General features: G+C 48.5%; 6 protein-coding genes across 6 annotated transcripts; 5 read left to right on the top strand and 1 right to left on the bottom strand.

Moving 5' to 3' along the window:
* Positions 1–190: 190 nt before the first annotated feature.
* PG994_000707 (transposase) lies at positions 191–1591 on the top strand (the record flags this gene model as incomplete). The annotated part of the gene is made up of 3 exons (XM_066852116.1): positions 191–374; positions 569–1280; positions 1342–1591. 3 exons carry the CDS (start codon positions 191–193, stop codon positions 1589–1591), a joined length of 1146 nt encoding a protein of 381 aa, XP_066722748.1.
* Positions 1592–2692: 1101 nt separating this feature from the next.
* On the bottom strand, positions 2693–4589 carry PG994_000706 (uncharacterized protein; the record flags this gene model as incomplete). The annotated part of the gene is made up of 6 exons (XM_066852115.1): positions 2693–3081; positions 3221–3591; positions 3642–3775; positions 3830–4137; positions 4192–4287; positions 4574–4589. 6 exons carry the CDS (start codon positions 4587–4589, stop codon positions 2693–2695), a joined length of 1314 nt encoding a protein of 437 aa, XP_066722747.1.
* A 1977-nt stretch (positions 4590–6566) lies between these two features.
* Positions 6567–7261, top strand: PG994_000705 (endoplasmic reticulum protein; the record flags this gene model as incomplete). The annotated part of the gene is made up of 2 exons (XM_066852114.1): positions 6567–7127; positions 7163–7261. 2 exons carry the CDS (start codon positions 6567–6569, stop codon positions 7259–7261), a joined length of 660 nt encoding a protein of 219 aa, XP_066722746.1.
* A 932-nt stretch (positions 7262–8193) lies between these two features.
* On the top strand, positions 8194–10308 carry PG994_000704 (uncharacterized protein; the record flags this gene model as incomplete). Its single annotated transcript, XM_066852113.1, has 3 exons — positions 8194–8291; positions 8369–8426; positions 8476–10308. 3 exons carry the CDS (start codon positions 8194–8196, stop codon positions 10306–10308), a joined length of 1989 nt encoding a protein of 662 aa, XP_066722745.1.
* A 785-nt stretch (positions 10309–11093) lies between these two features.
* Positions 11094–12793, top strand: PG994_000703 (eukaryotic translation initiation factor eIF-2C4; the record flags this gene model as incomplete). Its single annotated transcript, XM_066852112.1, has 7 exons — positions 11094–11360; positions 11421–11543; positions 11597–11742; positions 11791–11969; positions 12031–12197; positions 12270–12399; positions 12453–12793. 7 exons carry the CDS (start codon positions 11094–11096, stop codon positions 12791–12793), a joined length of 1353 nt encoding a protein of 450 aa, XP_066722744.1.
* Positions 12794–12916: 123 nt separating this feature from the next.
* Positions 12917–14323, top strand: PG994_000702 (uncharacterized protein; the record flags this gene model as incomplete). The annotated part of the gene is made up of 1 exon (XM_066852111.1): positions 12917–14323. The coding sequence occupies one exon, from the start codon at positions 12917–12919 to the stop codon at positions 14321–14323; it is 1407 nt and encodes a 468-aa protein (XP_066722743.1).
* Positions 14324–20121: the final 5798 nt, after the last annotated feature.

Genomic DNA, 20121 nt, shown 5'->3' with positions numbered 1-20121 from the left:
TGGTGGCGGTGAGGTTTGATATGAGATCAACGGGGGTCTCGCGCACCGTGCACCTCACGCACCGCGTTCGCAACACGTCATCTTTGAAACCCTAACCACGTTATTTTCTATATATATTTCTCTTCATATTTGTCGTAACAACATATTCTTTATGCCATCTTAATCCTTGTTTCTCGCTAAATCCATCAATATGCGCCTCAACCGCCAATTGCAACAAAATAAGACCCTCGACGCGGTATGCACCGGCGCCTCTCTCCGCGGGGCAGCCAAAAGCAACGGCACAACACACTGGTCACTGCGACGTCGCCTTGAAGGCGTACCGACTTTCGAAGAGAAATATACTTCCTTACAAGCCCTTTCACCGGTTCAAGAAAGTTATTTGACTGACTGGGTGTTAACGCAGGCGCAATTGGGGTTCGCACCCCCAATGAGCCGATTTCGGCTCCACGCACAACGTATACTTCGAGCCTCCGGCAGTCAAAAGATCCTCGGCATTGACTGGCACCGCAGATTTATGCTCCGAAATCCATCGATCAGGTCAATCAAGAGCATGCTAATCGATTTAAAGCGTTCAAACGGCGCGTCTCCCGACAATTTGCACGTTTTTTTCGATCGGTTCGACCTGCCTGCGGTTCGAGACATACCCCCGAACACTCCTACAACGTCGACAAGGTTGGCTCTGCTATGGGGATCGGGGACAACCCATTAGTGATCGGCCCGGCAGAGCTAAGGAAGGTCTTCATGAAAGACCCCAATAGGCTGGACTGGGTGACTGTTTTGGAGTGTATAAGCGGTTCAGGTCGGGCCATAACCCCGTTGGTCATCTTTGCCGGCAAACACATCCAACAACAGTGGTTTCGCGACGAATTTGACCCCGAAATTCGTGACTGGCGGTTCACTGCCAGTCCGAATGGATGGACCAGTAACCAAATCGCGCTTGACTGTTTAAATAACGTGTTTATACGGGAAACGAAGCCTGATGATCCCGATCAGTGGCGGCACCTCATCCTTGACGGTCACCGGTCACACACCACCGAAGAGTTCAAGCAGGCGTGCCTTACAGCTAAGATCTGGATCAATTACCTACCGGCGCATACTTCCCAAGTTAGTCAGCCCCTCGACGTCGGTCCCTTCTCTGTTTTGAAGCGAAAATTCAGAGCTTACCTGCGCGACGCCTGTTTCAGAGGCCTCACGATGGCTCCAGGCCACGAGGAGTTCGTGGACGCCTGGAAACAGGCTCGAAAAGATGCCTTTACGGTTGGCACGATCAAGGCCGGTTGGTATACAACGGGAATTTTTCCCCCGGGACCGATTTAAAGCTATAAATTCTCGTCTCTGTAGGCAGTACCTCTCGGTGAGAGAGGAGGGCAATTCTGCGACCCTAAATAGCACCACGCCGATCGATTTACTTAGCGAAATTACTAGCGCCGCAATTAGCACCCTAAAGAGTGCTAGGGACGTTAATAACTTGGCGCGTACGATGGTTGGTGTTGACGAGATTTACGATCAACCAACTGCGAGGCTTCTGTTCCGGAAATTGGCCAAGGCACTGACGAGAATGCGATCCGGCTCAGTTCCGCAGAGCAGTTAAATAAGCAATTGAACACGGCTCTGAGTAAAAAACGCACTGCTAAACGCAGGAGAGTCTTACCTGCGCCAAACGAGGAATTCGTGCGCCTGTCAGGTGTGTTCACAACCAAGGAGGGTATATGGGCCAAGGGGAGGCACCGACGAGATCTCGGCGCGTGAAACAGGAGCCAATTGTGGTCGAATCGAGCAGCGAAAGTGAGAGCGAGGCAAAGGACTGTATAGAGGCCGTATTCTGAAAGAATTGGCTTAATTGATGGAGTGGTTGATTTGTTGTTGTTTTTATTGCAATTTACGTTTTTCATCGTGAGCCTCAAATTGGTGTGGTGCGTGAGGTGCACGGTGCGCGAGACCCCCGTTGATCTTGGGTATCTGGACAGAAACAAGAAACACCGTGAACAGACTTACCATTAAATGCCTACAGAACGGCCACATACTAAAGACTTCCTGCGCTTCCTTTTGCCAAGCACGGCACAGACGCTAAAAAATGGAAAAGTAGACCGGCAGCCGTGCAGGTAAGACATGGCATTGTTGTCTTGTGCCACAGTCCCATATGCGAGTGTACCGCCTTGTCGTATTACCACCTAGCGCCGTTGACGATATGGTACACTAGCATCGACACCGAAATCATCGTCCTCGTCCTCCGGAGATGCATACAGTCGAGCGTCGCATTGGATACAAATAGGCCGCTAGTCGTGCCATCAACCGTCTCCGTTCTCGGCCGCAGCCTTCGGAAGCTTCTAGCCGCTGGGTTTGCCTATACTGTCGCACAGCGAGAAGCGGGCAAAGAGTACCATACATCATCACATGCTCAGAGGTTGCTCATATTACACGGTGTGCTTCCCAATCAAGTGCCCAAAGATTAGCGCTGTGGCACATTCTGATAAGGCGAACCTCATGATGTAGCAATGTTGGTTATATTGTCTGAAGATATCCCTGTGGATACTGTTCGGTATCCAATAGCCCGGATAAGACCCCATGTATACAGACGTCACATAAGCTGGTCAAACATGGGTACACGAAAGGCATGGCTTTCCCAAGAATTGAAGAAACCGTAAGTTTTTGAGAAGCGGTGGGAGCCTTCTCCTCTCGACTCGTGATAAGACTAGAACACGATGTAGTCAGGTCTCCCCTCAAAGTAATCATCCCACGCCACCTGGGACCCGTCCGCACTCTCGGCGTCAAGCATCCATTTATGCGTCAGTTCATCGATAGCCCCAACGGGGCCCAGGGCCCCCATCGTCCGATTCAGCTTCGCGAAGCCATCGACGAAGAATTTCCACCGGGCCAGGTCGCGGTGGTGCACCTCCATGCCGAGGATGAACAGCGGCCACATGACCAGCTTCCCGATGCGGTACATGGTGTCCTGGTCGGAAAAGAGGGGCGTGAGCGTGTTGGTCAGGGTCTGGCACACTTCTTCGCGCAGCGCGGAAACGCCCGCCGCCGCCCCTTTCGGCAGCAGGAGGGTGGCATTGTCTTCCGCCAAGTCGACGACTAGAGTGCGCAGCCCGATAGATCAAGGCAGCGGCACGATACACTGTCGCGACGCTGAGTCAAAGATCCGGATTCGGTATGCTGCGAGGGAACTCGGCAGAAGGAGACGATTTAGAGGAGCTGCCACTCCCCCGACTACCAGATCCAGTTGATAGGGGATGCGACCCTCCGGTACTGTCGGCGAATCCAAAGTCCTTTCCGTTCGTCTTCCACCCGGTAAAGTCATGCATGCACGCAGCGTACTCTGTCGGCGAGAAGCGTAGGATCTTGGCCAGCACCACGCGTGTGCCCGACTGTCTCTGCTTCCGCAACTTCTTGTTGCGAGCTATCGTGCGAAGATAGTTGATCAAGATGATGGATTGGAAGACCTCTTCGGGACAGGGGTTGGGTGTCGCTGCAAGCAGTCGCAGAATGTTGGGCTCGATTTCCCGATACTTCAAAGCCATCAGTGATGCCACAGGCATTTTCTCGTGTCTGGACGAGCAGGTGGTGGCGCCCATTACATCCGCCCTTGGCCCATGTTAGTCGAAGTAAACATGGAATAGAGGTCCTGTACCCACATTATGAAATAGGTCAAGATGGGCTTGAAGTACGGGTTGTCCCTGATGATCTTTTTAAGCCCGCCCCTGAGCTGTATGATGCGCCGGGCGCCCTCGAGGTGGGCCCTCCATTCAGTATGAGTGAAGGATTGCATCTAGCCTTGTCAGCGCCTGGCTAGTATTGGTTCGGAAGGCTCTGGTTATCATACCGAGGTAATTAGAAGAGCCACCACTGTCAATAAGGTTGCATCACTCGTCTGGGTGCCCGCGTGGGCAAGCTGGTCGTTTAGGGCACCAAGCGCCTCGCTCCGGAGTGCAAAGACATCGATATCGCGTTGTATCAGGGCGGATGAGGATGTTGGTTCAGGGCCTGCCGTCATAAGCCTGTGAAATCCCGCAGTGGCGACAAGAACCTTGACGTAATGCTCGGGAAAGCTCTCAAGCCTCTGCAAATTGATGATGTAGGGATTGAAGTGGGATGCATCTGACACAACGTTGGGACTGAAAAGCTTGTTGACTAGACACGAGTTAGCAATCCAGTGTTCAATGGGTTGCCAAATGGCAAACTTACAGTAGTCCAGTCCCTCGAATATCATCTGCGCCCGGCGATATAAAGACGGCGTAGGGCTTTGGAGAATGGCATCCGGCAAAGGGTTCTCTTCAACATCTGATGGTGGTTCTATCTGGTGATTGGATGCCGCTTTAGTGTCGTCAGTGGCCCGCGAGACCTCAGCGCCGTAGCCCAGGCATTTGAGGCTGCTCGTCTGGCAACACTCGCACGTCGGTTTCCTCCCATCACAAAGGAGTTGGTGGCAGCAGCAAGCCCAGCATTGCTCTCGAGCGATCATCGAGAGTGCGTGTCAGGCTCTTGCTTGAAACATAAGAGATGCGAAAGATTGCAAGCCCGATCCAACGGCGACTGTTTGGGTGTTATTAGTAAATAATAGACACACCCGGCCAAGACCCCATGTTGAGATACCCACGAGGCCACCACGTGATTGGGTGAGGAGGTGCTGTCAGAATCCTCCTGACAGAGCAGGGATACGGGAAGAGCATCGCCCAACGGCTAATGGGAGCTCCCATCCGCGTTGAGGGTAGTTGGAAACAGCCTACACCTGACCGAGAAGAGTGGGAAAGATATGCGACGCCCAGAGTGATATATAGTCTGAGCCTCCTTGCACGATGAGCTTCGGTGGCCTAATCCGGCGCTATAGTCGCCATTCTATATCGATATCGGCGTCGCCATGTGCTGCATGGGCTGGGGAAGTCCCTAATGCTGCGTTGCCTGTGTGAGGGCCGGGCGTCAAGGTCTCCCCTCTCCCCTTGGAGTAGAAGCATCGTCAGCCTAATCACCTGCATTGCATTGCCAAAGGTGTTTTTCGACAAGAAGAACAATTAATGGCCGTGTTCTTGAAAAGAAAAGTACTGGAAGATGGAATCGAAGGCCACTCTCCCGGAACTGTCAGTTGGCTGTCGCATGTGTAGGGCTGAACTTTGACAGCTGGTACTCGCGTGACCTAATTCGTTGGTCGCAGGCCTCTTCTTCGCCTCCCATAAACCGTACATCAACATTCCGAATGGGACACATAGACGTATGTATACACATATACATGTACTTGCCTTTGCTTAGTAGGCCAAAACCTGCAAGTCAAAGAGCTCACAAGCAAACAGTGAACATTTCATCTATCTCTTGCGGCCTGTGAGCCAATACACTGGGCAATTGGAGTGTGCTTGCAACTGACCTAGGGAGCGTGGCGTTGCGTTAAGTCTTGTAGTTAGCGTAGCACGATGCTTACAGTGGGGGACGAGGCTCGATGACGAAAAGCTTTGGCAATTGTGTGGCTTAGTAGATGACATCGTTTCGATATCACAAGCAGGGAAACCGGCTTCGCACGAGAATTGACTGGTCCCCAAGCCGCATGGCCATACAGGCAATGACGAATATCTGCTGTCTAACCAGTAGTCCAAAGTAACGATGTCGCAAATCATAGAACTAATATTGATCAATCTAATAAATGTTTCAACTTCTTGCTGTCAATAAGTTAACGAGGGGTCACATTTCGTCAGTTCAGCACCGACCACGGGATTGCCCACCGACCAGAAAGACCAGCGCCAACTGAAGAAGGTCAGTGCCGCACCCGAAGCACGGTCACAACTCAACAAGGGAGCCAGAGGCGCTAACGAGGAGCCCGTCCGTCCGCCTATCAGCGCAGAACCTGGCAAGGTGGGGGCAGAGCACGGCGCTAGACAGATCTGAAGAGCTAGGAAGTACCCTGGTACAGAACTGGAGCTCTCGGGGTGAGTGAACACGGTCGTCCAGTCGTCATTCTCCCACTCCAGCCACCTCACCACCATAGAAGCTTCCATCATTAGTCTTCACCATCCAACCCTACCTCTCTCCAACCTTACCTACCTTTCTCACCAAAGGACGACCTCAACGACTCGACGCACCTCTTCTCCCTGCACAATTAGCACCACGCCTTCGCGCATCTACAATCGTAACTGAGTTCATTCACCGAATCCCACTGCATCAATATCAGTGTCAAATATGGCTCCTCCACCCAGTGCCAGCCTACCCCTCCAGGAAAGGGTCCTGACCTTAATGAAAACACTCCAATGTAAGCACATCTATTATTGAACCGATGATATCCTTGCCTCGTTCAGCTGTTCTAACTTTTACTCTCTAGTCGGTTGGTTTGCCGGGTATGTAAAGACATGACTTGATTTTTCCGCTCCAAAGCCACCTCGCGACATGCGACACCGCTTTTCGCGCAGCCTCTCAAGCAGCCCTTGATTGAAGTGTAACCCGAAAATCGCACATCACGCACAGGAGTGGCCAAAACGAAAAGATCGCAAGCTAACAAGAAGAATTTGTAGACATCTGGTTCTCCTGCTATGCATTTTCCGATACTCCTGTCGTATATCCGAATGAACTACTATACTCGCATGGCCCAGTTCTCTTACCGTACCGCCTTTGTGGCTGCGGCTATAACCTACGGAATCGTCGTCTACAAGACATGGCGCGCTCGTCAAAAGGTCGGTGCCAAGTACCCAGCTGGCGGACCCATCAGCCTGCTCTCGGATGAGAACGTCCAGTACCTGATCATGGCCCTGATCTGGCTGCTCAGCCCCCAGTACCCCCTTGCCATGCTCCCTTACGGCATCTACTCCGTTTTCCACGTCGCGACATACCTCCGCCAGAATGTCATTCCTACCATTCAGCCCGTCAAGCCCGCGGCTGGTGCTTCTCCCAGCGCCAAGCCCGCTAGCAACCCCATTGCCGATGCCATCGGCCAATTCGTCAAGAGCTACTACGACATGTCCATGTCGGTTGTGTCCACGCTCGAAATCGCGCTCTGGGTGCGCATCTTCCTGTCTGCCATCCTCTTCCAGCGCCGGTCGTGGATCCTGATTGCCCTCTATACTGCTTTCCTCCGCGCTCGCTTCTCCCAGAGCTCGCACGTGCAGAACTCGTTCAGCATGATTGAGGCTCGTGTGGACTCTCTTGTGGGCCAGCAGAACACACCCCCGTCGCACGACAGATCTGGGATACCGTGAAGCAGATTGCCCGCCAGTTCCACGATTTGTCCGATGTGAGCAAGTACATCAACGGCTCCGCTGTCCCCAAGAAGACTTCCTAAGCGACAAGACCCGATCTCTTCACCAAGGTGTCGAACCTGGCTTGACTGGGCGCCAACGGTGAGACGGCAATACGACGGAAAAGACCTGGGCTTACAGAAGGCCGACAACGTCGCCGGAGATTCTTCGGATGACTAGATATATGCTACGGCACACAAAGCACGACACGGCAGTGTTTAGGGGTTGCCTGCAGAGAGGTAGGCACAATGGCAACGGAACGGAAGTCGATAAAAGGGTATGGTTGGTACCGGGAGCGTGTAAATCTGACTGCTGCATTCCTCGTTTTTAGGGAGGGGGGAGTTCAGACTTGCGTACTATAACATGAATTTGGTAATTGTTATTCCAGTAAAAATAAAATGTTGATTTTGACACTTGTGTTTTCACAGTTGTTCGTGGTTTATACCATGCTACAGCTTTGGTTATAATACCCATTTCCATGGCTGCGAGCGGATACGTGATTCCCATGCTGTGATCGACGTTGTCACCATGTGGCATAATCCGACGACAGCTCGACGGCGCATATATCGCGCATACGGTGTTAAATCCCAAGTATAACAGCTTCATTTACATCTACGAGTCCAGCAGCGAACTTGCGCAATGCAATCCAAGCTCGTACGATGGATTTCCTAATCGAGATTACACAGTCTGGATTGAAGCTTGGGGCCGGAATGATGTAATTTGTGAACAGGCCGCATGACGTCGTTCCGCGGCCACGAGCTAAAGCGAACGAACCCTGTTAAACAACCGAGACTACGGCATAAACCTGATCAGCAGTCTCCATGCACTGACAACCGGCGTCTTCCTATTTCAAGCGACTTGACACATCCTGCCGAAGTGTGCTAGAAACAACATAGACTTGTTGCCGTGACTCTTTCATTCGTTTCTTCTTTGCTTGCTGTATTCTAGCGCCCACCCACCCACTAACGATATCGATATGGCTTCACTACTACGCCAAATCGTGGCAGGACCACGCTCCAAACACCCCGAGGCGGGGCTGGATCTATGCTACGTTACGGATAACATCGTCGCGACGTATGTGCCAATCAGATAATAGCAATCAATACATGCCAAGAAAGAAGCAGGGTGCTGACATTTCATGCTTTCGACAGGTCCGGTCCATCGCAGACGTACCCACAACGAGCCTACCGAAACCCCCTCGATCGCCTCGTCGAGTTCCTGAGACAAGAAGCACGGAAAGAACTGGGCGATATGGGAGTTCCGCGCCGAGGGCACGGGATACCCCGACAACCTCGTCTACAACAGGATACGGCACTACCCGTGGCCGGACCACCACCCGCCCCCGTTCCGGCTGGTGCCCATGATCATGGGTAGCATGCGGAACTGGCTCAGCGGCAACGATCTGGACGCGGACGGCGTCGCGGGCAGCAGCAGCAGCAAGCAGGAGGCCAACGGTAGCAACGACAACAGCCACAAACTCCTCGAAAAGGTCCTCGACACCTGGAAGGGCGACGGCAAGAAGAACGAGCGCATCGTCGTGGTCCACTGCAAGGCCGGTAAGGGCCGCAGCGGGTCGATGGCCTGCAGTTATCTGATCTCGCAGTGCGGCTGGACGCCCGAGGAGGCCCTGGCGCGCTTCACTGAGCGGCGCATGCGGCCCAAGTTCGGCCCGGGCGTCAGCATCCCGAGCCAGCTGCGCTGGATCGGGTACGTGGACCGCTGGACGAAAGGCGGCAAGAAGTACGTCGACCGCGAGCTCGAGATCGTCGAGGTGCACGTCTGGGGCCTGCGCAACGGCGTCAAGCTCTGCGTCGAGGGCTTCGTCGATGAGGGCAAGAAGATCAAGGTGTTCCACACTTTCCACCGCAACGAGCGGCTCGTCGTCGAAGGGGGGGCCCCCGGCAGCACGGGCTTCATGGACTCCATCTACGACATGGCCGGCTACGGCATGAGCCCGGGAACGGAGAAGGAGATTCTGGACGAGGCGCGCGAGACGGACGTGCAGAACGGTACCAACTTTACGGGCCAATCTCCGGTCCAGTCGCCTGTGGCGAAGAGTCCCGACAATAACACTCCTGTTGCAACGGGCTCCAGCACGCCGACAGTACCGGAAGATGCCAAGACGTCCAGAACTCACACTCCCAAGCTCATCTCGCGCAACATGTCCACCCATAGCATCAAAGACAAAATGCCGTCCCGTTCCAAGTCCAAAAAGCAACCGAAGTCCTCCGGCATTTTCGTGGAAGACGCGGCGGCCGAGGCCGAGGCTTCCAAGGCCGAGTCTTCGAAATCTTCCCCGCCCGAAGAGAACGTGGACCCGGAACCGGGCGGCCAGGCCGTCATCTTCAAGCCGCACGAGCCGATCCGGCTGCCGACGAGCGACGTCAACATCGACCTGGAGCGCCGCAACCGCGCGCCCTCGTCGATGGGCCTGACGATGGTGACGGCCGTGGCGCACGTCTGGTTCAACGCCTTCTTCGAGGGCAACGGTCCCGAGCGCGACGGCCGGCCCGAGACCAACGGCGTCTTCGAGATCGAGTGGGACAAGATGGACGGCATCAAGGGCTCAAGCCGCAAGGGCACGCGCGCGGCGGACCGCATCGCCGTTGTGTGGCGCAGCGTCGTGCCCGAGAAGGGGGAGGGAGCAGAAGCTGCTCCGGATGGTAAGGTGGCGGGGGACGAGATCGATGAGCCTGGTGTGGACTCGCCGGTGCCGCAGATGGAGCCGGCGGACTGGAAGGGCGACAATGCTGAGGACCCGGCGCAGGACAAGAAGTTGGGGTTGCGCATTTCCAGTCCAGACAGCGCTGAGGTCAGCCGCGCGAGTAGCATCTTGGGCGGCGAGGACGCGAAGGGCCAGAAGGACGACGATGCTGACTCGTTCGAGGGGCTGAAGAGCGACATGCCTGGTGCCAACATTGGTGGCAGCAGCAGCAGCAGAGGCGAAGCGGCAGCGGCGACAGGGGAGGAGAAGGAGAATAGAGGTCGCGCCGCGAGTAAAGAGATTGAGGACAATAAGCTGGAGGCGTATGCGGAGAAGCTGCCCAGCCCCAATGGTGGTGAGGATAGCAAGGGGGCGGCCAGCAAGTGAGATGTTCTTCCTATTGGACTTACACGATAGACTACGACTTGCCACTGGCGGATCCGATTGGACGGTATAGAGTTCATCATCTGTAATCTTGAATTTCGTCATCCCATACCAACAATGGCAAGCGCAGGAGTTTGGTTTTCTTGTTTGGGCAGCAAATGTTTTCGGGGTTGGAGGAGTCATCCTGTCTTGCCCTTGGTGGTATTACGTAGAGTACTGATATGATATTAAGCTTGTGTTACGATAATCTCTCTCTGTGTTCAGGATGTGGTTTGATCGCAATTAGGTGAGCTTTTGCTGCGAAAGTTATCCCTAGCTTTGCTCTCAGATTGACGATTCCCCACATGCAAAGTCGCGCTGGGAATGGCATCGCCCCTTTTCAGGGTTCCGTGAATATACCAACAAATACCATTCGCAAGACGGAATCAAAAAGTAACGATCCATGTTTCTCCCCCTCTGCATCTTGTCATGATGAAAATGAGTAATAGGGGTGAATCCTCCCGCTTGTGTCTATACTCACGAGTTTGTACCCAGCAAATGAGTCAGCTCGGGCGAACATTCTCAGAGCAAATCAGGGGTTTCCCTGACTGCCTACCGAGTACTTATAGTCACTTCACCTGCTGCTCTTTTCCTAGAATTCTTCTTCCCCTCTTGCATCACCATTCCGACATTGGAAGCAGCAGTTCACCGTCATTTCACTACTCTTCTTGACAACCACTCGCGGTCTAGGCTCCGTTGAGCCAAGACCCAGGTGAGCATCGAGTCTAGTCCCCCCTACGCTCTAGGTCATGGCTCGCAAGAAGAAGTCGCATCAGGGTGGAACCGGCGATTCCAAGCCGTCAGTGCCCGGTCAGGAATCTGCAGGTGAATCTCAGCCTCCGCCGCCGGTAGAGGGTTTAGAGAAGCTGGAGATTGGAACTTCCGACAAGAAGGACGACCCCGTTGGTGGCTCGGAGAAGCAGAACGAAGACCCGAAGGCCAGGGGGAAGAAGGACCCAACTGAATTGGAGCTGGTGGGGAAACGTGTCGATCTGCCCTTTGAGGCATATGCTACGGTGTTTCTCGCTTTTTCCCCCTTCTTTAGTTGAAGTGTTACTGATATACAGGGAGTATAGGGCAGGCCTGAGGGGCGGCCTAAAGGCAATCCTCCAGGAAGCCAGAGCCTTGTCCAAGCTTCGGTCAACGTCTTCCGGGTTGAGAAATACTTGGATCCGAAGGAAAGCATCCATTTGTACAAGGTAAATACGTACACATGCTTTTCGTCGTGGGCCTGCTGACGCCGTCTTACTAGGTCGCTGTGCAAGGCAAGGACGGGAAAGACGTGGAAAAGCCGGCTCGAGGCCTTGTCATGAAAATATGGGATCATTCGACCGTGCAGAGCCGCATTGCCAATCCAGTGGGTATTCATTGGATGTTTGGAGGTCACAGTCAGGCTTGGTGGGTGTGCTAACCTGAAGACTTGGGCCCTAGCTGACGGTTGTATAGGTCGACTCCGAAGATGAAAAACGATGTAGAGAAGATCGAGGTGAACCTTAGCCCCGGCTCGGAGAGGGACAACAAATTCACTTTGGTGGTCAGCCGTCCAAAGCTTATAGATCTGTCTGTCCTCGAGGCATATCTCGACCGCGGAATAGATTGGACTAATGGCGTTACTGAGAACCTCAGTGAGTACCCCCCCTTTACCCTATTAGGGCTGCGATGGCTTCTAATCGGCCTTGGCTGCAGACTTCCTCGACCATGCTCTCCGCCATACGCCCTCCACCAACCAACAGTTGATTGGGAAGAGCTTCTACCCGCGACCGCCACCTGACAGAAATCCGAGAGATATACTCAGACTGGGCGATTTCCTGGAACTCATCAAGGGCAGCTTCGCTTCGTTCAGGATTAGTAGTGTAAGATATTTGCCTAGACAACTCTCGTGTCAGCCAGATGATGATTAGGAAACCTCTAACCTCAAGCTCCAGATTCCGGAACAAGGCGACAAAGGCGGCCTGGTAGTCAACGTCGACATCGCCAACACAGCCTTCTGGCAGCCGCTCAAGCTACTCCACACTATCGCTAGAATGCTTCCACCGAACCTGCAAAGACCGATTGGTAAGATATCAAGCATGAATCCAGGTCTGACCGAAACTAATCAAATTTGTCAGATCAACCCATACCCTCCCTGACGCTCCACAAGACAGATGGCCAAGACGTGGCTGCTCCGCCGGCCTTGACACATATCCGGCGCCTTCTCAGATTGAAGTTCAAGGTTGTCTTTCCTAAAAAGAAGGACAAAGACCAAAGCAACATCGACCATACCATCGAGAGCTTTGTCTTCCATTCGGGATATTCAGATGCCACCAAACTCACTTTCGAGAAGACTGTCGACGGCAAACCGCAAGACACTTCTGTATTCGCACACTTTCGGGACACGCATAACTACACGATTCAGAACCGGAATTACCCTCTTGTTCAGACAATGAAGAAGGCCCTCTTCCCCCCTTGAGTTGTGCGTTCTGGAGCCTCTGCAACGATTCCGCTACAAGCTGGATCCCGATCAGGTAATTACACTCATCACGTTACACCTTCTTGAGGCTCTCGCTAATGATGACTTCAGACTGAGGCAATGATGGACCACGCCGTCGCCGAGCCGGATGATCGGAAATTGGCCGTCGATGGTGCAGTCGGAACCCTCAATTGGCGTGTAGATCCCAACCTGGCTGCGTTCGGCATTGTTATCAACGAGAAAATGATGAGATCCACACCACGGCGGCTTGAATTCCCTACCATTCACTATGCCGGAAGAACCTTTGCACCTGATAAGGCTAGAAATCTTGTGCAGAAGATATTCATCTTCCCCAAGGCATCGACAAATGCGGCTTTCGTGAATCTCAGTGGTTGCTCGGACGAGGACGTGGGATTGATTTGGAACAGCATAAAACGCGCCTACAACAATCATGTTGTCATCCAAAGAAACAACAATACAATCGGGTTGGTGACATTTTACACCGGGCTGCCCGACTTAAACGCGTTGAGGAACGTGAATATCGTCTTCTTTCTCATCAAGGAGAAGAACACAGTGGAATATCAGAGATACAAGAAAGCCTTAGACTGCAGATTGCAGGTGCCTTCTCAATTTATTACCTACCATGGCAAGGGCAAGGCTCAAAAATGCATGAGGACGAACGCGTCGCCTTACTGGTCCAACCTGAGCTTGAAAATCAATGCCAAGCTCGGTGGCACAGCTTTTGTCTCGTCGCCAACGAATCAGCTTCGAGGTGGAGAGCTCAACGGCCCTACCATGATGATTGGCCTCGACGTCTCCCACGCTGCGCCTGGGAGCGATCTGCCGTCCTTGGCAGCCATGAGCGTCTCCTTGGACAAGCACGGGGCATACTATGGAGGCATGTACCATGCGAATGGACAGCGGGAAGAGATTGTCGGGTTCTCCGTCATGGAAGCCTTGCTCCAGGATCTGTTGAAGCACTGGGTAGTCATGCACAAAGCAGTGCCAGCGCAACTCTATTTCTTCCGTGATGGTGTTTCGGAGGGACAATTCCAACATGTCCTCGAAACGGAAGTTAAAGCCATCGAGGCAGTGTTCAAGAACTGCGGTTACAAGAAGCCCAAGATTACAGTCATCGTTGCGACCAAGCGGCATCACGTGCGTGCTTTCATGCACCCGGAAATGATGAATCCCGAACGCGGCACCTTGGTCGAGGACGTGGCGACCCATCCCCAGCAATGGGACTTCTACCTCTTCTCACACGTGGCCCTCAAAGGCACAGCTCGCCCAGTCCATTACCATGTCATCCAAGACGAGATCGGCTGCAGTAGGCAAGAGCTGCCCAAACTCATCTACCGACAGTGCTACCAATACTGTCGCTGCCCCACCCCGGTGTCGCTGCATCCTGCGATCTACTATGCGCACCTGATTTCCAAGAGAGCACATTTGGCCGACAACCTGGAAGGAGATGAACAAATGCTTAGGGCGCTTCCCATTGGTAACTTGAAGAAGCAGATGTGGTTCGTCTAGTTCTTGATGCTGGTCTTGTCATCGCATGTCAGACTCGTCTATGAAACTGGAGCTCGACCGTGTTAGTCGCCTATGCTAAGACTGCGGGCGGTTCGCTGAACTACATAACCTCTAAGCCGCTACCATAGCTCTATCAGTGTCGTCTCCTGTCAGCAATAACATTCACAAGGTTCTCACTTCTCTTCTTACTCTCCTTTTCCTCTCCATTGTCTTTTCTTCTCTTCCCCAACCTCTATCATTCGTTTCAGGCACCCTAGTCTATCATTGCCAGCACTTTCCCCCTTTTTTTCTTATCCACAGTCATTACCACTGTTTCTCATCCAGTCTCTCGTTGATACACTGCTTACCCTTCTCTCCTTTTAACAGACACAAATACCCCTAGTCGGGTGGATGGGTCCATCAATGCATTCCTAGATACTCCTAACTTGGCGGGCAGGCTCCATGGTTACCTTGCTGGCAGACATGGTGTGGGACCGGGAGGGGGTGGTACACAGACAAAGCAATGGTATGATAGAACGATCCGAAGCTGTCCAAGGTAACCATTCTCTAGCGTGGTTAGTTCGCAGCCAATAGATAGCACTGGAATAAAGCATCATGTTGCCCATTCAAATGAGATGTGATACACCTACTATGCCGCCCCACCCTAAAACCTACTATGTACTTCTAAGAGCTACACTGCACGGCCACTCCCGCCACACCTATTTTTAGCTGTGTACCTGATATTCATCAATAATCAGCCTTGCACACCACAATAACACCTTTACCAATACCGACACGCATACGAGCCTTCCTTTTCGAGCCGATTAGCATACAGTCATATTGGGTGGCCCCACCGATGCACCTGTTTTGATTGGTCAAATAGCTGCAGCTCCGATTGAGAGCTGGAGCCCCACCGGTGCACCTGTTTTAATTGGTCAAATAGCTGGAGCTCCGGTAGAGATCCATTTGGCGGTGCGTGGCAGCTGGCAGAAGCTGTAAGTACATAGTAGGTTTTAGGTGGGGCGGCATAGTAGGTGTATCACATCTCATTCAAATAACGCACTGCAAATTTCTACTTGACAAGTGACTAACTAGGCGAGAGGGTTGTCGCATCTCGTCTAGTCGTGATGACCCCAAAATTATCATGTGGTTACGTGAATCGTTCTCAACATCCACGCCGGAACCTTCAACCATGATATCCACATTCTCCTTGTATGCGGTTCTCGTTATTGTCGAGAGATAACTATCTTCCGGAGACCTGCAGCATCGACCAAGACAACAACAAACTGGTCGTGCCCCCTATCAAGGCACTCTCTGGAAGGTTATCTGAGCCCTTGGTAGCCGGAACAGGAATACACTCGGTTCACGCTGGAGGCTGGCTACACAAAGTTACGCAACTGCCTCGTAGTATCTAGGAATATTGGATTCAGATAAGTTGCAGATGGTATTGAGTTTATCTATTTAGAAAAGGAATCGATGGATTTGTTTCCTCTGAAAGGTCTTCGGTCTTGTACCTTACTTGGTCCTTTCTTGAGGCAGCTTTGCTGCTCCTTGCCCACGTCGGGGATTTCGTAGCTAACGTGCCATTTGAGGGATAGTAATAATTATCTAACCTCTTACGAGTGTAACCATGTATAACCAACCCTTTTCTGTCTGTACACCTCCCTCCAATCAATATTCCCTACCCGCTTGGGGTGGCTCGCAAGCTCGTCATCTCCAGGAAACGTAGGTGTAAGGGAGTGGTGTTCGTGGCTGTTCGTGTGCACCTGATCTGCAACAATGTCTCCTCCAGAGCCATTTGCCTCGGTACCCAAGCTATCCTCTGCGACACCGAGTCTGTGCTCTGTGTATATGCCCCCTCATCATCCGCTCCATGTCTTTCATAAGCCAGCTGACGGTGCTACGGTTACCCCATGCAACGGCGACCCTAAAAACTAATAATAATATTATATAATAATAATACGAATAATTTAATTAAAAATTAATACAAAATCTTAAAAATACCGTTTTAATCTCGAAACGCTTTTATAATACTCTTAATCTTAGATTTAAAGTTAGATTTAATTATAACGGCTTCCGGCGCCGACGATAAAAGAGTAATAGCCTAGGGTTCCGGTGTAACGTTATTTATTTCCTTTTTAATTACTATAATATCTCGTATACGCGTAAATTTTTAGTTAGGGTTAAGTATTACTCTTTTTTTCTTTTACCTCTTTTTTTTAAATTATTTTTTAAAACTAACTTCTCGTATTTTAATTAACGTATCCCACAAGCGAATATCCTATACAAGCGAATGTCCTATTCTTTTACACCCCTTTTAATAAAATATAAATTAATTTCACTATAACGTATTTAATATATTAAAATTAATCGGAATCCTTATCTCTAAATACTTCTATATTATTCTAATAAGTACGCGTATTATACCCGGGCTTTCCGTAAATTTTATAGCGCTATAAGCGTGTCTTAAACGTTTTTATATAATTACTCCTTTAACGCGATTTATCTTATAATTATTTATTAACGTTCTTTTAAAACTATAAGTCTTTTTTAGTTTATATATAAAATAATCTTTTATTTTATAGCCGTTTTTTTTTATACGGCGGCGCCGGTTAAATATTTTATTTACTTTTTAAAATATCGCGTTCTTACTTTTTAAAAAAAATAACTCGGTATATAATATATATTATAACCTTTATAATTTAATTAAAACTAATTAAAATAAATATTAAAAAACTATTTTAATACTATACGATACGGTTTCGAATATATTCGGTTTAAGATTAAGCTTTAATCGGGTTGTTTAAAGTTTTTAATTCTTAAAGAATAAATAAACTAAAAAACGTCCCCGGAGGTATTAAAATACGTAACTTTATATCTAATTATGAAATAATATATTCCGGATTATACGGAACGAGTCCTATTTTTTAAAAGCCTCCTCGTATATTCGAAACGGTGAAAATCGCCTAGAACGCTTTTAAAAACGCTGGTAGGAAGTCCTCTTTTAAAATGTGAATAATATACGCTCGTATAAAACATTTAATTTCTTTTCCGTACGCCCTTTTTAATATACGAAAACAGCCGACATCAAGAGGCTAGAGCTTATATAACGAATAAGAAGGCATATAAAATATAATAATCGAGTTCTCTTTATAATAGAGCTCGAAAGCTGTCGAGTAGTGGCTTTCGTAGCCGTCTAGGACTAGGAGGCGATAACGACTTTTCGTACGAGACCTGGTATATTAATTAAAGTATTAAATCTAGTTCTCGCCTTTTTTATTCGTAGTTCAGCTATTTTTAATGATTGCGATTACTTAGTCCTTCGGCAATGGGCTGTTTTCGTACTAGGAAGAGAGGTGCGTTTTCCCGGTAAAGATAATATATAGAGGGATGGCGTAACCGTATAATCCGACGCTTTAAATAATTATAACCTATTCCCGGTTCTTTTACTATATTACCCTAGGCTTTCCGCGTTAATTAAAAGTGGTTACGATTATTTCGAACGAGATTTAACTTATAAAAAAGCCGGTTTCGTCGAAGTTATAAATATCCTCCTTTTAAATCCCGTATTTATAAATTATATTCCGTATAAGGGTAAACTACGCGCGATACGCGTCGGGATCTTTATAGAGGACTTTTTAATAATCGATTCTTCGGTTAAAACGCGTCCGGAGGTTTAGTTATCGTCGTATAAAGTTAGAGGCCTAATTAACGCCGACGCGTCCCGCGTTACGTAAATTAAATAATCGATTCGCTATATCTTCTATATTATTTAACCGGGGAAGAAACGATTACGTATTTAAATTAATAATATATTAAATAATCGCATCTTTTTTAAAATTTAAAAGCTTTTAAGAATTCGTAAATATTTCGCGTCGTATAGGTTAATTATTTCGTTTACGCTATAAAGTTTTCGATAAGATATAATAAATTAATATAGCCTTTCGTACGCTTAAAGTTAAGTCTTCCTAGAACGCTTAAAGCGTTAGAATTATATCACTTTCTTTTTAAAGTTATAACATTTTCGGACGTAAAAAAATATAAAAAAAAGGTTAAGGCTATGAGGAAATTTATGAAAGTGGGACATTCGCTTGTGTAGGACATTCGCTTATGGGATACGTTAACCGATCTAGCCGTTTAAAGTATTTAAACTCTTTTAAAGCTTCCGGAATAAAACCCGGCGCGTCGCGCTATTAAAAATAGTATTATTATTATTAAGCGTATCCGTTAACTCTTTAATTTAGCGGTTAATTATAAGTATTAGTAACGCTATAAAGGAGAATTATTTATTAAAAACGTTGGGGGGAGGCTTAAATAGTCCTGCTTTTACCTGGTTTTCTATCCTTCGATTCTAGCTATTAAGGGGCTTAGTAATATCGCGAAGGAATATATTAGTTACGGCTTAGCCGCCAGCTATTATATACGGCCGAAAAATAAACTTTTTAATTAGCTCGTAATATTAAAAGAAGTTTTTCTTATTTATATTTATATTATTAAACCCTATATAATATAAAATTATTTTTTAATAATAAGTATCTTTTAATATATTAAAAGGATTAAAATCTAAGGGTTATAATAAGTACGACAAGTGTGCCGAAAAGAAGAGAAGCTATATCTTATACTTTAAGTACGTTATAATAAAGTCCTCGCTTACGTGGCTGGCGTAGCCATTTAAGATAATAAGCCGTTACTAGTCCTCGTTTTTAAGCTTTATATAAGGGATGAAGACCTTATTTAATTATACTAAGGCTAGCTCCTTATTAGTCTAGCCTTTAAGGGATACCGTAACGACTTAATCCTTTATAATATCCGTTAATGAGTCTTTTTTTTCTAAAAACTATTACTATTAAACCTATTAACCCTTAAATATAATAAAAAGAGGCAAGGCTCGGCTTAAAGCGTTATTATATTTAATCATAAAAGCTTATTTTCGGTTAAAAGAGTTTATAATTAATATTCTCTTTATTTTAATAAATTTAATAATTATTATATTCGTTTTATAACCGAGCTAATTATTAATCTCGTTAATATTAAATTAAAACTCTAAAAGGATCGATTTTAAAATAAGATTATTAAGCCGCTCGAAAAACTCGATAATTTTTTTTATAAAAGTTACGTTAAGCTTTAAAAACTTTATCTTTTTAAAAAAAGTAGTACCGATAAATAAATAGCGAGTAATAAATATTTTAACCTAGTGTTTACCGAGTATTATATTAATCCCGTTAACTTAAAAAATTTATTAAGCAAACATCTAGAAAATAACGTACGCCGGTAAACAGCTTAAATTATACTACGTAAGGTATTAAGTTACGATTTAAAACTCTTCCGCTATTATTAAAGCTTAGAAGGACTTATTCCGTTATTTTATAGTCTTGCGGCCGTAAATCCGAGCCCTTAAAGTTATTTTAAGGATATTATACTTCTCGGCGGCTTATTTTATTAACGAGCTATTTATAATATCTTAAATCGCGCGTTATAGTACTGACTCGTTAAGTCTACGGCCCATTAGAAAGAGGAAAAGAAAAGGAAGACGATAATATTATTTAATTAACTATAAATCAAAAGCTAACTAGTTTATATACTGATTTATATGTGGTGCTGTCAGGGGCTATCTAAATTTAGGGGTCGCCGTTGCATGGGGTGACCGTAGCACCGTCAGCTGGCTTAGTCGGTATCCCCAATATGCTCCTCCAAAAGCATAGCAACGGCTTCGCTTAACCGTCAGGTGGAGGCCGGCCGAACTACATGTCAGAATCAGTATTGGAGTCCTCGGGCGTAGAGTAGCCATCAGAATCAGTATTGGGAGCTATGGGCATAGA

The sequence above is a fragment of the Apiospora phragmitis genome (assembly GCF_038363925.1).
Source record: "Apiospora phragmitis strain CBS 135458 chromosome Unknown utg000001l:1.0-2902119.0:1.0-2906034.0, whole genome shotgun sequence".
Taxonomy (NCBI): Eukaryota; Fungi; Ascomycota; class Sordariomycetes; order Amphisphaeriales; family Apiosporaceae; genus Apiospora; species Apiospora phragmitis.
The sequence above is the reverse complement of the archived record's forward strand: the minus strand, read 5'-3'. Positions and strand labels throughout refer to the sequence as shown.